General features: G+C 44.4%; 1 protein-coding gene across 1 annotated transcript; it reads right to left on the bottom strand.

Annotated features, from left to right (window-relative positions):
* Positions 1-9: 9 nt before the first annotated feature.
* Positions 10-957, bottom strand: LOC112468896 (trichohyalin-like; the record flags this gene model as incomplete). Its single annotated transcript, XM_025038292.1, has 1 exon — positions 10-957. A coding segment is annotated over exon 1 (948 nt), but the record flags the coding sequence as incomplete, so codon positions are not given.
* Between the last annotated feature and the right edge of the window lie 483 nt (positions 958-1,440).

Below are 1,440 nucleotides of genomic sequence, written 5' to 3'. Positions count from 1 at the left end.
TCTTCTTGCCTCAACTTTTTGCATAGCCACATGAAACAATATCTTCCGTTTAAATCGACGTATTATGGCTTCTTTAAATATCTGCCAGGATTCGATCAACGTTGTCACATTGAGATCAAACCATCTTTTGGCATTTTTGACGAGTTTACTAGAAGCTGCTAAGAGTAACACATCATCCGAAACTGCATGGATTTGTGCAATTCTCTCTCCAGTCTGAATCCATATTTCTATCTTCTCTTCTTCTGTTCCGGCAAATTCAGGAATTTGAGTCGTCAACAATTTAACAGCGTGTGCGGTCGCTACTGACGAAATTGGCTGGCGACGTGTAATTGAACTATCGGGATCCGCACGTATAACATTGTCTTCACTTGTAATATTACGTATCCCATTTTGAGAGTTCTCACGAGACAAATTAGTTAACTCGACCATCTGCTGCATCATAGCTTGATTTTGCCGCTGCTGTTCCTGTTGGTTTCGAGCTTGTTCTCGTTGAAACTCTTGCTGAATAAGTGTTTGTTCTTGTTGGATACGCCTTTGCTCTTGCTTATCTTCTTGTTGGATACGCATTTGCTCTTGCTGAAATCGCATTTGCTCTTGCTGGAGACGCCTTTGTTCTTGCTTATCTTCCTGCTGGATACGCATTTGTTCTTGCTGGAGACGCCTTTGTTCTTGCTTATCTTCTTGCTGGATACGCATTTGTTGTGCCATCCAAGCACAGATTTGAGATAAATCGGATGATTCTGTCGGCGTCGTCGCTGCGACTGTTGATTGCATCGCCTTACTTTTAGTGGCGGCACGCGTTTCTCTTTTTTGTAGATCGGACGTGGCTTGTCTCTCCAAATAAGACATGATCATGTCTATACAGCGCGATGTATCGTTCGGAGGATTTAGCCCATATTTCTTGGCTTCATCCTGTAGCTCACTCACAGATAACTTTTCTAACTGCTGCCGATCCATATTTTCTTGAATACCGACGACTGATCTTCATAAACTGGCGGGAGACGCTCGAGAATATTCGAGACGTATCAAATGGCGGGAGACCGCTCGAGAATGTTCGACCGTGGTAAGATGGCGGTTGACCGTTGCACCCAAAATGGCGGGGAAACCGTTCGAGAACGTTCGAGACGTAATTTCACACACGCGAATATATGTTTCTTTGCAGCGTGGCAGACCGATATCACTGGTCGCCGATCCACAAATATCAATGTTTTTTAACGTCGTTACGACGAGACAACGTCTTTCACTAGATATTACGATAACGATAACGGTCGTTGACCCGAATATTTTCCACGGGATAACTGGCCGGAAATACCGCACCCGAATATCTATTACAGCCTTGCACGCTGTACTTTACTCGCTCGAGCAAAAGAATGAGGACAGAAGGAAAAAGGGAAATCGGTAGCAAGCCGGATCGTTCACGATAATGGCGGTACACGATGA

Source organism: Temnothorax curvispinosus, unplaced genomic scaffold (genome assembly GCF_003070985.1).
Source record: "Temnothorax curvispinosus isolate PA1 unplaced genomic scaffold, ASM307098v1 QBEX01002203.1, whole genome shotgun sequence".
NCBI lineage: Eukaryota > Metazoa > Arthropoda > Insecta > Hymenoptera > Formicidae > Temnothorax > Temnothorax curvispinosus.
The sequence above is the reverse complement of the archived record's forward strand: the minus strand, read 5'-3'. Positions and strand labels throughout refer to the sequence as shown.